This window comes from Trichechus manatus, unplaced genomic scaffold (genome assembly GCF_000243295.1).
Source record: "Trichechus manatus latirostris isolate Lorelei unplaced genomic scaffold, TriManLat1.0 scaffold00055, whole genome shotgun sequence".
NCBI lineage: Eukaryota > Metazoa > Chordata > Mammalia > Sirenia > Trichechidae > Trichechus > Trichechus manatus.
Window position 1 is genome coordinate 12,070,600 of NW_004443991.1, and position 13,196 is coordinate 12,083,795.

The following is a 13,196-nucleotide window of genomic DNA, read 5'->3' on the forward strand; positions in this document are numbered from 1 at the left end:
TAGAACAAAATTCTAACGCACAAAAAAAGACCAGATTTACTGGCCTGACAGAGACTGGAGAAACCTGAGAGCATGGACCCTGGACACCCTTTTTGCTCAGTAACGTAGTCATTCCTCAGGTTCACCGTTCAGCCAAAGATTAGACATCCCCATTAAAAAAAAATGAGACTAATGGGGCACAACAGTCCAGGGACAAGGACTAGAAGGCAGGAGGGGACAGGAAAGCTGGTAATAGGGTACCCAAAGTTGAGAAGGGACAGTGTTGACATATCGTGGGGTTGTTAACCATTGACATAAAACAATATGTGTACTAACTGTTTAATAAGAAACTATTTGTTCTGTAAACCTTCATCTAAAGTACAGTAAAAAAAAGGAGAAAAAATTCCTACAGCTAAACAATAAAAAGACAACCCAGTTGAAAAATGAGTAAAGGACTTGAATAGACATTTCAACAAAGAACATACACAAATGGACAATAAGCACATGAAAAGATGCTCAATGTCATTAGTCATTAGGAAAATGCAAATCAAAACCACAAAGAGATACCATTTCACTCTCACAGTGATGGCTGTTATTGGAATAATGGAAAACAAGTGTTGGTGAGGATGTGAGAAACTGGGACCCTCATCTGTTGCTAGTGGGATTGTAAAATGCTATAGTTACCGTGGAAAATAGTTTGGCAGTTCCTCAAAAAGTTAACATGGAATTGTCTTATGACCTAGCAGTTCCACTCCTAGGTATATAGTCAAAAGACTTGAAATCAGGGACTCAAACAGATACTTGTACACCATCACAGCGTCATTCACAATAACCAAAAGGTGGAAACAACCCAAGTGTTCATCAACAGATGAATGGATAAACAAAATGTAGTATATCTATACAATGGAATATTATTCAACCATAAAGAGAAGTGAAGTCCTGATACATCCTACGGCATGGATGAACCTTGAAAATATTATGTTGAGTGAAATAAGTCATTCACAAAAAGAAAAGTACTGTAAGGGGTCCTGAGTTTCTGTTAAGGGCGATGAAAAAATTTGGAAATGGATAGTAGTGATAGTTGCATAACATGGTGAATGTAATTAGTGTCACTGAAATGTACGTGTAAAAATAGTTGAAATGTTTTGTTATATACACTTTACCACCACTTATCTTGTTGTTGTTGTTAGATGCCGTCAAGTCGGTTCTTACTCATAGTGACCTATGCACCACAGAACAAAACACTGCCGGGTCCTGCGCCGTGCTCACAATCTTTGTTATACTTGAGTCCATTCTTGCAGCCATTGTGTCAATCCATCACGTTGAGGGTCTTCCTCTTTTTCACTGACCCTGTACTTTACCAAGCGTGATGTCCTTCTCCAGGGACTGATCCCTCCTGACGATATGTCCAAAGTATGTAAGACAGTCTCACCATCCTTGCTTTTAAGGAGCGTCCTGGTTGTACTTCTTTCAAGACAGATTTGTTCGTTCTTTTGGCAGTCCATGGTATATTCAATATTCTTCACCAACACCACAATTCAAAGACTCCAATTCTTCTTCTGTCTCCCTTATTTACTGTCCAGCATTCACATGCATTTGATGTGATTGAAAATACCCTGGCTTAGGTCAGGTGCATCTTAGTCTTCAAGGTGACATCTTTGCTTTTCAACACTTTAAAGAGGTCTTTTGCGGCAGATTTGCCCAGTGCAATGTGTCTTTTGATTTCTTGACTGCTGCTTCCATGGGTGTTGATTGTGGATCCAAATAAAATGAAATCCTTGACAACTTCAGTATTTTCTCCATTTATCATGATGTTGCTTATTGGTCCAGTAGTGAGGATTTTTGTTTTCTTTATGTTGAGGTGTAATCCATACTGAAGGCCGTAGTCTTTGATCTTCATCAGTAAGTGCTTCAAGTCCTCTTCACTTTCAACAACCAGAGTTGTGTCATCTGCATAAGGCAGGGTGTTAATGAGTCTTCCTCCAATCCTGATGCCCAGTTCTTCATATAGTTCAGCTTCTCGGAATATTTGCTCAGCATGCAGATTGAATAGGTGTGGTGAAAGGATGCAACCCTGACGCACACCTTTCCTGACTTAAAACCATGCAGTATCACCTTGTTCTGTCAGAACTGCTGCCTCTTGATCTATGTACATGTTCCTCATGAGCACAATTAAGTGTTCTGGAATTCCTATTCTTCGCAATGATATCCATATTTTGTTATGATCCACACAGTCGAATGTCTTTGCATAATCAATAAAACACAGGTAAACATCTTTCTGCTTTCTCGGTTTTCAGCCAGGATCCATCTGACATCAGCAATGATATCCCTTGTTACATGTCCTCTTCTGAATCCAGCTTGAGTTTCTGGCAGTGCCCTGTCGACATACTGCTGCAACCACTTTTGAATGATCTTCAGCAAAATCTTACTTACATATGATATTAATGATATTGTTTGATAATTTCTGCATGTGGTTGGATCACCTTTCTTGGGAATGGGCATAAATATGGATCTCTTCCAGTTGGTTGGCCAGGTAGCTGTCTTCCCAATTTCTTGTCATAGACGAATGAGCACTTCCAGCTCTGCATCTGTTTGTTGAAACATCTCAATTGATGATTCCATCAATTCCTGAAGTCTTGTTTTTGATGAATGCCTTCAGTGCAGCTTGGACTTCTTCCTTCAGTACCACTGGTGCCTGATCATATGCTACCTCTTGAAATGGTTGAACATCCACCAGTTCTTTTTGGTATAATGACTCTGTATTCCTTCCATCTTCTTTTGATGCTTCCTGCATCGTTTAATATTTTCCTCATAGAATCCTTCACTATTGCAACTCCAGGCTGGAATTTTTCCTTTAGTTCTTTCAGCTTGAGAAATGCCAAGCACGTTTTTCCCTTTTGGTTTTCTATCTCCAGCTCTTTGCACATGTCATTATAATACTTTACTTTGTCTTCTCAAGCCACCCTTTGAAATCTTCTGTTCAACTCTTTTACTTCATCATTTCTTCCTTTTGCTTGAGCTACTCACTGTTAAAGAGCAAGTTTCAGAGTCTCTTCTGACATCCATTTTGGTCTTTTTTTTCTTTCCTGTCTTTTTAACGATCTCTTCCTTTCTTCATGTATAATATCCTTGATGTCATTCCACAACTCATCTGGTATTTGATCATTAGTGTTCAGTGCATCACATCTATTCTTGAGATGGTCTCTAAATTCAGGTGGGATATACTCAAGGTTGTACTTTGATTCTCATGGACTTGTTCTAATTTTCTTCGGTTTCAACTTGAACTTCCATATGAGCAATTTATGGTCTGTTCTGCAGTAGGCCCCTGGCCTTGTTCTAACTGATGATATTGAGCTTTTCCATCATCTCTTTCCACAGATGTAGTCGATTTGATTCCTATGTATTCCATCTGGCCAGGTCCATGTGTATAGTCGCCGTTTATGTTGGTGAAAAAAGGTATCTGCAATGAAGAAGTCATTGGTCTTGCAAAATTCTGTCGTCTGATCTCTGTCATTGTTTCTGTCACCAACGCTGTGTTTTCCAACTACGATCCTTCTTGTTTCCAACTTTTGCATTCCAATCACCAATAATTGTCAATTCATCCTGATTACATGTTCAATCAATTTTAGACTGCAGAAGCTAGTAAAAATCTTCAATTTCTTCATCTTTGGTCTTAGTGGTTAGTGTGTAAATTTGAATAATAGTCATATTAACTGTTCTTCCTTGTAGGCATATGGATATTATTCTATCACTGACAGCATTGTACTTCAGGATAGATCTTGAAATGTTCTTTTTGACAGTGAATGCAGTGCCATTCTTCTTCAAATTTTCATTCCCGGCATAGTAGACTATATGATTGTCTGATTCAGAATGGCCAATACCAGTCCATTTTAGCTCACTAATGCCCAGGATATCAATGTTTATGCTTTCCATTTCATTTTTGAAGATTTCTAATTTTCCTAGATTCATACTTCGTGCATTCCATGTTCAGATTATTAATGGATGTTTGCAGCTTTTTTGTCTCATTTTGAGTTGTGCCACATCAGCAAATGAAGGTTCCAAAAGTTTGACTCCATCCACGTCATTAAGGTCAACTCTACTTGGAGGAGACAGCTCTTTCCCAGTTGTCTTTTGTGTGCCTTCGAACCTGAGGTGCTCATCTTCAGGCACTATATCAGAAAATGTTCTGCTGCTATTCATAAAGTTTTCACTGTCTAATTCTTTTTAGAAGTAGACCGCCTGGTCCTTCCTAGCCTGTCTTAGTTTGGAAGCTCCATTGAAACCTGTCTGCCATGGGTGACCCTGCTGGTATCTGAATATACCAGTAGTATAGCTTCCAGCATCACAGCTACACACAAGCCCCCACAGTATGACAAACTGTCAGACATGTGGGGGACAATTTAGCTTGAACAGAGGGAGACAATTTGTCTAGGGAGTGTGTATTGATAGAAAAAAGAGGTTCATTAGATTTAATACTGAGGAGACAGAAAATATTTAGCTAGCTAGGAGGAAAGCAGGAGAGTATTGTATACAGGAAACCAAGTTAGGAAAGTGTAGATTAAACTTTTCACACAGATAAAATATCATTAAACAGATGATGTAATTTAAGTCAATTGAATTTAATAGACACTTGTGAGCACTTGTGGGTACAAGGCATAGGGAATGGACACAAAGATAAGACATAATCCCTCCTTTCAGTATATCCATGTAAAGAGCAAATTATAGAACACAGTATATACTAGTATATATATGTTATTAATTATATATATATAATAGTATATATATATATTAATTATATATATATATATACATATATACTAGCTTAGTCCAATCACATTGCAGCCTAGGATGGCACAACCTGGTGTTGGTATTAATGCTACCATTCCTGCTTTCTCCAGGTTCAGTGCTCGAATGAAGAGTTTAGTTGTGCTAGTGGAGCCCTGGTGGCACAGTGGTTAAGAGCTTGGCTGCCAACCAAAAGGTTGGTAGTTCAAATCCACCAGCTGCTCCTTGGAAACCCTATGGGGCAGTTCTACTCTGTCCTGTAGGGTCGCTATGAGTTGGAATCGACTTGATGGCATTGGGTTCAGTGAATACAAGGTGTGGGAGAAAGGTATGAGATTACCACTTTCCTCTGAAGTAAGAGTGGATGATGGCAGGCATGGGAATGGTTTTTAGTGCTTTGGGGAAATAGTTACAAAGAAAACTCATCAGACTACTTAAAAAGCAGAAAAATGTAAGAACAGTTGGTATCTGGGTGGTGTGAGTTTTATTTTTAAAATTGTGTTTATCTCTTCCAAATTTTCTACAGTAAACATTATGTAATAAATTATGTGTAGATACTTGTTCTAACTAAAATTTTCAACTGAATTATTTTCCACAGAGAGAAGTTGCAGCTAACAGCCAGAATGGAGAGGAAATTGTTCCTCCTTTGACTTTAAGTGTCTTGATTACACAGCTAGAAGCAGCACTGAAGAACATTCAAGCTAATAATTATATTGTAAGTGTTTTCTTTTTGAAAGTTTGAAATGGATAATATTTTTCAATGAAAGAACAGCAAGTAAGTGTTTATTCTGAGATGTAGGCCAATTTGTATTTTCTTCTTTTACCTTTAGAGAAGGAAATCCATAATTTCCTTCCTGTGTGTCTTATGTGACTGCGTCTCTGTAATAGGTTATTCTAGTTTCCTCCCCTACTATAAAGTTGTTCATCCTAAAAACAGAGAAATTTGAACTGCTATAGAAATGGGCCTTCCCAATTAGGAAACAAAGTTATGAACTTCAAAAACTACCCCTCTTTCACTTAAACTACAACAATAAAAATAAAAAAAGTAAAAAAAAAAAAAGAAAAAAGAAACAAGATGCCAAACCTCATGTTATAATAATGTACAAGGAGATAGAAAAAATCTTTATTCAGGGCTCCCAGGGCCAGGTTCTAAGGGGTGATGTACACCCATCCTAAAGGAGGTTCTGGATGGAAACTTGGGTGGAGTTAAAGAGAGTACAAAGAAATGGGAGTTTGCATCAACATGTAATCCTGAGAACTTCTGGGTTGCTGCAGACCTGTTATTTCTCCCACTGACCAGGTTGCCAACCAGTGAGATAAATCAGTATTAGATCAGCATTAACAGATCCCCATTCCTTAGCCCTCTGGACTTAGTCGTTACTTTAAAGATGAGTCTTAGACTGGGAAATGGAAGTGTTGCCTTTCTTGTTAGCACTTGTGAGCAGAACTGGAATTGTCATGATGAAAGCAGCCTGTCCAAATGACTGTCCCTGTCCCTTAAGGTCACACCGAGCGGTGAGAGAGAGGAGTAGGAGGCAGGGAGGTTGCCAGTAGCATCTTTCTATGCACTTGGTTCTGTTACTTGTAATAATTACATTTCTGCTAATGGGGGGGGGGGGGGGGGGGGAAGGAAAGGGCAGGGAATTTAGGCTAGAAATGTACTGTTTTTCCTGTAAATTCCTGAGTTCCTTGCATTCTACTTCTAATCATAGTATTACCACATGTCTGCATCTTTCCTATTCTAAAAATCTTTTTATTTAGAATTGAGTGAGCCAAAGACTCTGTTGTGTTATTTTTGAAGCTAGTGTTTTTTAGTTGCAAAGTAATAGGTGACACATACTTAGTGTTTTCTATATGACAGGTGCTATTTTAAGCACTTTGCAAGTATTAGATCATTTATTCTTCACAAGCACCCCATCTTATTTTTCCCATTTTATAGATATGGAAAGTGAGGCACAGATATTAAATAACTTGCCTAAATTCACCAAGTAGTAAAGTAGTGGATTCAGGATACAAACCCAGGTAGTCTTGGCTCCAGAGCCTGTGCTCTGAATCACTGTATTATACCGCCTCTGCAGAGATGGGAATTTTAAGATGAAAACCAGTTAGATGTGACTGTGGAGTTTGTGTTGTTAAACTCACATAGCCCAGGGAAAACAAACACACGTTTATCTTCACTGGATAATCCCAGCCAGTTAGTGTATAAATGTATACTGTTGGTCATAAGAAGTGTTATAGGTGGGAGAATAGAGTAAGATCAGCGTAAAAAGAAATCTCATATCCTATAGATGTTTATTATTCTTATATATCTGGAAGAATTTTGCTTTTAGTATGGGACAATATCAATAAAAAAAAATTGTTGTTGTTGTTGTTAGGTGCTGTTGAGTTGATTCTGACTCATAGCGACCCTATAGGACAGAGTAGAACTGCCCCATAGAGTTTCCAAGGAGCAGCTGGTGGACTTGAACTGCTGTCCTTTTGGTTAACAGTTGAGCTCTTAACCGCTACGCCACCAGGGCTCTGAAAAAAAAAAAAAATCAGTGTGACAAAAAATTTGGCTGTAATCTTCAGTCGGCATAGAGCTTATGAACAGAATGGGCAACATTTTCTCCATAGAAAATTTTTTTAACTTTTTATTTTGAGATAAATATAGATTCAAAGTATGTTGCAAAAATAATACAGAGAGGTTCTGTGTACCTTTCATTCCGTTTCCCCCAGTGGTTACATCTTACATGACTGAAGTACAATATCAAAAACCAGGAAATTGACTTTCGTACAGTGGGGCTGTATAGGGGTTCCCTAAGACTAGCCCCATGTTCAGAGATTCACCGGGACTCGTAGGACTTAGCTTATAGTCGTGTTAATGACTAAGATTTATTACAATGATAAAGTAAAGGTACACAGCCAGATCATAAGGGGAATATACACAGGTGGAATCTGGAAGAATCCAGGTGCAGGCTTTCTTATACTCCTGCCTCCCATGAGGGGTCACACAGAGCACACTTTTCCTCCAGCAGTGAAAATGCAGCAGCATGTGCAATATTTCCGTCCAGGAAAGCCCATTAGAGACTCAGTGCCTGAGGTTTTTGCCCTAGTTGCGTGCTCTGGCTGCTAATGGAAAGGTCAGTGGTTGGGACCCACCAACCGCCCAGCGGGAGAAAGATGTGGCAGTCTGCTTCCGTAAAGATTAAAACCCATTGTCTCTGAGTTGATTCCGACTCATAGCGACGCTACTGGACAGAGTAGAGCTGCCCCATAGGGTTTCCAAGGAGCGGCTGGTGTATTCAAACTTCGGACCTTTTTGTTAGCAACCAAGCTCTTAACCACTGCACCGCTAGGGCTCCGGTAAAGATTACAACCTTGGACACCCGATGGGGCAGTTCTGCTATGTCCTATAGGGTCATTATAAGACCCGATGGCAACGGTTCGGGTTTTTTTCACATTAGCACCCTCTGTCTAGAAAGTCTGGAAATTCCAAACTTTCAAAGGAACGGAGGTGTTCAGCATAAACCACAGTGTTTGCATGAACAGTCTAGGCATAGCAAGCCACCTTATCAGTTAGGAAACAGTGAGGAGCCTCCCAAAACCTGAGTTCCCAGGCGCTAGCCGAGTGTCAGCCTCGCAAGCACACCATTCTAAGGATAGCAGTCTCATCAGGCCAGCTGTGTTAACTGCACAGGTGTGTATGGTTCTTTGACTGATTATCACAGGAGTATACTTGCGTAACCACCACCGCAATCAAGATACGACTATTCATTACCATAAAAATCTCTTATGCTATGCCTTTATAGTCACACCTCCCCTTCTCCCCCCACTCTCCCTAACCCCTAATCTGTTCTCCATCTCTAATTTTTCATAGCCTATTTTTAAATGCAGGAAATATCCGAGTGTTTGAATTTTTCATTGAAGAAGTGATAAGCTTTATGATTATACTGTTATAACAAAACCCATATGTGGGAAGTAAAAGGTTTTGTTTTAAGAATTAACCATCTTTTTTACACTTGGTGATGGATACTTGGGCATTCATTGTATTATTATCTAAAATGTTTTTGATACTTAAAATATTATATAATAAGAATGATAATTTTTTGAAAGGTTTAGTATAACAAATTTTGATGGCATTTCTTTTCATTTTCTTTAATCAAATTCTAGTGTTTTGTTTCAAGATTAATGACTATACTTTTTATCATTCCTTGGTCAAATTATTAAATCCATCTAAGATGCATTCTCTGTTCTTAAATAATGGATAATATAATGGAAAGTCACTATTTTTTTTTTTTTACTAATTATTAAATAGGGCTAGGATATTTAATTCAGCTGGTGGCGTAGTGGTTAAGTGCTCAGCTGCTAATGAAAAAGTCAGCAGTTCAAATCCACCAGCCACTCCTTGGAAACTTTACAGGGCAGTTCTATTCTGTCCTATAGGGTTGCTATGAGTTGGAATCGACTCGACAGCAATGATTTTTTGTTTTTGTTTTTTAATATACTGAAAAGTAACTTAGTTTACATAACCAATTAAAATATATTTTTTCTTTTCAGGCACACCAGATTAATATTGGTTATTATTTGACATTACTGTTTTTGTATGCGATAGCACTCACTGAAAGAGGAAAGAAGGAGGTGTGTAGCATGTATTATTTGCCTACTATAAATCATTTTACATTTACTGACTTCATTTTAGCACAGTAAAAATTTGAAATTCTCTAAAAATCAAAATGATTTGTTGACTTTTATGTCATACATTTCTAATTTGAGTAATTATGCTGAAGATTATAATGTGAAACTGAAAGTATGTAATAGGAAACTGGTAATATTAGTTTAAAACTTTAGTTATTTTAACTTTATCTTTTAAATGCTTGCTATTTGTGTAATATAAAAATTGTTTAGCTTTTTCATTCAAACATTACATTTTAATGAATTTTCTAGTGTAGCTTAATCTCTCTGGACTTAATCTTACCCTTTTGTAAAATAAGAGTTTTACCTCAAAGTTTTTTGTGGACTAAGATGAAGTACAAATAAGTAAAAATCTAAAAGTTAACCAAATGATTTCTGAGTGACTTCAAATTTAACATTCTCTTTTATTAATTTTCTATGATTTCTCATATTTTCTTTGCAGCCTTGGTATTTCTTTTACTTTTTCTCTTCCCAAATCTATACTCTTTACTTAGCTTCATAAATTAAATACATTCATCTGACTTGTTAATTAGGTGAAGTAGAATGTATAAGCACCCAAGCTAAACCCCCTTTGTTGTAAATAATTTCATGTAATTATTTAATTATTATTTAATGTGATGTGCTAGAGGATATTTTTAAATAAGGCCATGCAGCATTTTTTCCTACTTATTTTTTTCTAAAGGAACCAAGACTTTTATGCCTGTTTTAATTATAACTGAAGCATCTTTTAGAACTGATCCTGATCTTTACTTCCAAACCTATATTGTTTATAATCAATATAGTGCTTCTTTAAAAGAGATTTTGTATCTATGGTCAGGAAGTCACTTATTTCATATTTAAAAAATTAGGAAGATTTATGCTCCAATTAGAAAGAAAAATTAGGAAGAATTATAAAGAATTGTTCTCCAGTAGTCAGTCATCAGAAATTCTTTTATTTTGGCTAGTAATATTTGAAGTGCTAGATATAGAAATTATTTTAAAAAAAAATTTTTCTGAAATGTTGGTTAAAGAAGATCTTAAGTTCTTTTGTAAATTGTATTTTAAGCATGGAATACATCATCTTTGTGAATACATACAGATTTGCTGGGATCAGAGATTTAAATGAATGACTAAATGACTGAATCACTTTCAAAACTGCCCTAATTTCTACAGGTTAGGGAATAATTGTTTATTGCAAAAGAAAAAAACAAAAAAAGGCTTCTATATCAGACAAACCTAGATTTATGTTACTACAGGATTATTTAGAAGCTGAGAGTAAATTTCTGGTGATGAAGATAATGATCCAAGAAAATGAAATTTGTGAAAACTTTATGTCTTTAGTTTATTTTGGATGTGGTTTACTTCGATGTGCTCAGAAAAGGTAAGAATTTTAATTTAATTGGTAGATTTTGCCTGTCACCTTTCAGTATGGTGAAATGGAAGTAAAGTTTGCAGAGAGAACAGGGACCATGACATCTGTGCTCTACTGGTTTGTTCTTCTGTTCTTCATCTTTTATTATAGACAATGATTTCTTTAATACACTTGAGAATATTAAATATCAACTTATTAGGCCATGGCAATGAAAGGCAGTATAGCAAAGACATTAGGAACATAGGCTTCAGAGTTTAACAGATCTGGGTGCAAATATATTTTCTACCAGTTACCTAATCTATGATCCTAGGAAACTTAATGTTGCTGAGTCTTTTTATTTTTTTTAATATGTAAAATGGAGCTAATAATAGTGCTTACTTCATTAGGATGCTGTAGTGATTAACACAGTTCCCAGGACAAAAAAATGCTGTACTTAATAAATTAGTGACAGTTGTAATTATTAATATTATCACCACTGACTTAGAATAAATTTTTAAGGTATAAATGTACTCATAAAGAGTTGAAAGTGTCTAAATGTTTAGTTTCGGGAGTATTGAATATTATATAGCTTAAGAAAGTGAAATTGAACAGGGGGACCTATATGGATACACTGTTCACTTCCTATATGTAGATCCTTAGCCATTTGTAGCATCATTCATTCATTTTGTTTGCTAAATGTTATCATTTTTCAGACACTGTGCCAGGTGTTGGGGATCCAGTGGCTTATGAAATAGTTCTCAGCCTCATGTAACTGACAGCATAGTGAAGCATATAGGCCTTAATACAATAACCATTCAAACAAATAATCAATTATGAAATACAGTAAAGAACTATGAAGGAAAATACTGTGAGCAATCAAAATCTCTAGTGGAGCCCCAGTCTAGTTCTGGGAATCAGAAGCTTTCCCGAGGAAACAATGTTTGGCTGAGATCTGAGGGATGAATTAGGTAAAGTTGGTTTATGTAAACTGTATGATAACTGCTGGTCCCAAACACTGGATCCCTAAAAACATCACCTATGCAGCAGTCCCTGATTCTTTGTAAGGTTTATCTCCCATCGTCTGACATGTATGTTTTTTACTAGAGTATCCAGAGGACTTACCACTTTCTAGTCACTAGATCTGATTAGCATGATGTTGTCACTAAGGTGGGCCAGTGTCATGTTTTGCAGAATATCAAGATGATCAAAACCCCTTCAGTCTATATTGTGACAGAGTAGGAGAATTAACATAGCCCCAAGTCAGGAGAGGAGTCTCTGGGTGGTGCAATTGGTTAACATGCTTGGCTGCTAACCAAAAAGTTGGAGGTTCGAGTTCACCTGGAAGCACGTTGGAAGAAAGTCCTGCTGATTTACTTCTGAAAAATTGAGCACAGTTCTAATATAACATACATTAGGTCACCGTAAGTCAGAATCAACTCGAAGGCAACTGGTTTTAAGATAAGACAAAAAATGTATACTGATGTCCTTCCCTAAGATATGCAAATTACTTTTTATTCTCTTTAATGATGGGCATTGAAAAGAATGCGTTTTTCAGATTATTGACACTAGAAATTTGTGCTCAGAAAAGGTAAGTTGTATGGCAACATCTTTTACTTTTATCTCTGGCTTATAGAGGATAGTCACCATTGAGCTTCTCAAAGGCACTGGTGCCCTTCTCCCTCTGTATCTTTATTGCATTCATGAATAGAGTATCCTCTGGGCCTTTCAGGGGAACATAGGGTCGTGGTGGGTTCTGTGATCTTAATGTAATAAACCCATTCTAACATTCCCATCTCCCTGAGCCTTCGGACCCCTTTAATAGCCTGCCAAGAAATTTCCACCATTTCCACTTCACTTACTGTAGGTCATTGACGTGTTCAGACTCCTAGGAGCCATCTCAGCAGCATCTTAGGACTGACTTCAGGTGTTCTTGCTAGGAAAATTCCTAGGAAAATACAGAAGAGTTTTCTTATATCTGTAAACACTTCCCTATTCAGCCTTATATTTGTCCATTAGTTTAGCACTCTTAAGATCCCCTTTCACACATGCTCCTGCTAGCACATACTAGTCAACTTGTGGCATTCTAATGGCAAATATTTTGTTTTCTCCCCTGGGCAGTGCCTTTATCTCCCGACTTGGGCTCTTCTTATACCTTACCCCAGATTTATTGGTCAGAAGGCAATGAGTGGAGGAGGTAGAGGAGGATCTTGAGGAGAAAGGGCATCATCTTTTGAGACAGCCACGACAGATGATGTCCTTATTTGTTCTCTGAGTAAATGGAGACTGCTCTTCCCTAGCAAGAAATAGGGCTTTGCCAGCCAGAGAGTTCAGAGAAATTTAGGGATTCAGTGTTTCCAAGCACATCCACCGATGTGCCTCCATTTTAGATCTCAGGGCTCACTTTCTCTCTTTCAAAGCCCTGATTTTA

General features: G+C 37.3%; 1 protein-coding gene across 1 annotated transcript in view; it reads left to right on the plus strand.

Annotated features, from left to right (window-relative positions):
- DZIP3 (DAZ interacting zinc finger protein 3) overlaps positions 1-13,196 on the plus strand; it is a 99,064-nt gene that overhangs the window by 19,295 nt on the left and 66,573 nt on the right. The window contains 3 exon segments of the mRNA XM_004378161.2: positions 5,363-5,479; positions 9,304-9,384; positions 10,674-10,798. Of these exon segments, the coding sequence (XP_004378218.1) occupies positions 5,363-5,479; positions 9,304-9,384; positions 10,674-10,798 (323 nt within the window).